At 53.9% G+C, this 1,523-nt stretch overlaps 1 protein-coding gene across 1 annotated transcript in view; it reads right to left on the bottom strand.

Moving 5' to 3' along the window:
* LOC107299699 (ectopic P granules protein 5 homolog) overlaps positions 1 to 1,263 on the bottom strand; it is a gene marked incomplete at its 3' end in the record, with an annotated part of 32,296 nt that extends 31,033 nt beyond the window's left edge. Inside the window, exon 1 of the mRNA XM_015829044.1 lies at positions 1,069 to 1,263. Within this exon, the coding sequence (XP_015684530.1) occupies positions 1,069 to 1,263 (195 nt within the window). The remainder of the gene's footprint in view (positions 1 to 1,068) is intronic.
* Positions 1,264 to 1,523: the final 260 nt, after the last annotated feature.

The following is a 1,523-nucleotide window of genomic DNA, read 5'->3' on the forward strand; positions in this document are numbered from 1 at the left end:
GAGAGAGAGAGAGAGAGAGTGCTGTTGCTTTCTGTTTCCTGCTGCTTCCTGTGGAGATGCAGCAAAGGCAGGAGCCCCACCCAATAAGCTTGTCAGCTTGTCCAAGAACAGCATGAGGCCACTCTCTTTTTTACACACACACACACACACACACAGAGAGAGAGAGAGAGAGAGAGAGAGAGAGAGAGAGAGAGAGAGAGAGAGAGAGAGAGAGAGAGAGAGAGAGAGAGAGAGAGAGAGAGAAGGGAAGCGCAAGTGCCTCTCTCTCTCTCTTTGCAAATGCCGGAGGAGGCTGGGAGTCGCAGGAGAAGGGTCAAAGAGCCACATGCGGCTCCAGAGCCACGGGTTGCCGACCCGTGGATTAGGGGAATACTTCGAAGAACTTCGAGGCATTGTTTTCCTTAAAGTCTCTTTATTAGCAAAGCACCCTTCGGCACAAACATGGGATGCCAAGATCCGAATTCCAAAGTTTCCCTTCTGTTCAACAACCCGCCAAATTCTTCTCTTATTTCAAAACAGCCTTGAGAGATATTCTTCCTCCTCCCCCCACCAGCATCAACTAATTCTAACTCTAAAAGTAACACACAAGTTAAAGAAGCAAAGCTGCTTCTCCACATGTTGACAAAGCAAGAACACCCAATGTTAGTTAGCAGCGTTGACACGGTGCTTCGGAGTTTGCAGGAGTGTTGAATGCCATTCCTGTCTCATTAAAGCAGCCCTGTTTTTCTCTAGGACAGAGATCCCCAACCTATGGGTCACAGCTCGCTACCGGGCAGTGGCCTCTAGGCTGTGGAGTAGCTGGGCAGAGCACATGCATGTGTGCATTCTCACCCCCCCATGCCATTGCCGCGAGTGTTGTGCGGGCGCTGGCAGTGCCACTAATATCGCGCGAGTGGCGGTGTCACGAACCTTGCATGGGTGACAGCAATGCCATGAGCAGCAGGTGGGCGGCGGCACACCACACGCATGTGGTGGCATTGCCACGAACCTTGTGTGGGCGGCGGCAGCACCGCAAGCGGCAGGTGGGCCACAGATCCTTGTGCGGGGGTGGCAGCACAAACCTCGCACCAGGGTGGCATCGTTGCGGCCCACGGTGCAAGCCTCGCGCTGGTGGTAGCATCGCCGCCAGCCTGGCAACAGCGGCGCCACAAGCCTCATACAGGCGCCGCTGTCACGGAGAGCCTCGCGCACACGCTCGCAGCCCCGTTTGCGTGGCGCGCATGCTCGCAGCCTGTTTGTGTGGCCACATTCACATTTGCGCATGCGCGCATAAGATGCCTGCCTCTCCCTCTCCCAGTGGGCCACCAATCCCACTGGTGAACCCTGCTCTAGGACAACACGGCTGCCGTCAAAAGCTTCTCACTGCAACATGGCTGCTGCGATAGGCCTGTCTAATTATAAACCACTCACTGTCCAATAGATTCCTCCTAGCCAGCCCTAAAACTAAATCATTTCAGTGAGCCAGCCTCCATTTTTTAATAAATATGATACTTGCCAAGGATGGGGTTTTTTGTTTCTTTACA

The sequence above is a fragment of the Protobothrops mucrosquamatus genome, unplaced genomic scaffold (assembly GCF_001527695.2).
Source record: "Protobothrops mucrosquamatus isolate PMUCROS unplaced genomic scaffold, P.Mucros_1.0 scaffold5299, whole genome shotgun sequence".
Taxonomy (NCBI): Eukaryota; Metazoa; Chordata; class Lepidosauria; order Squamata; family Viperidae; genus Protobothrops; species Protobothrops mucrosquamatus.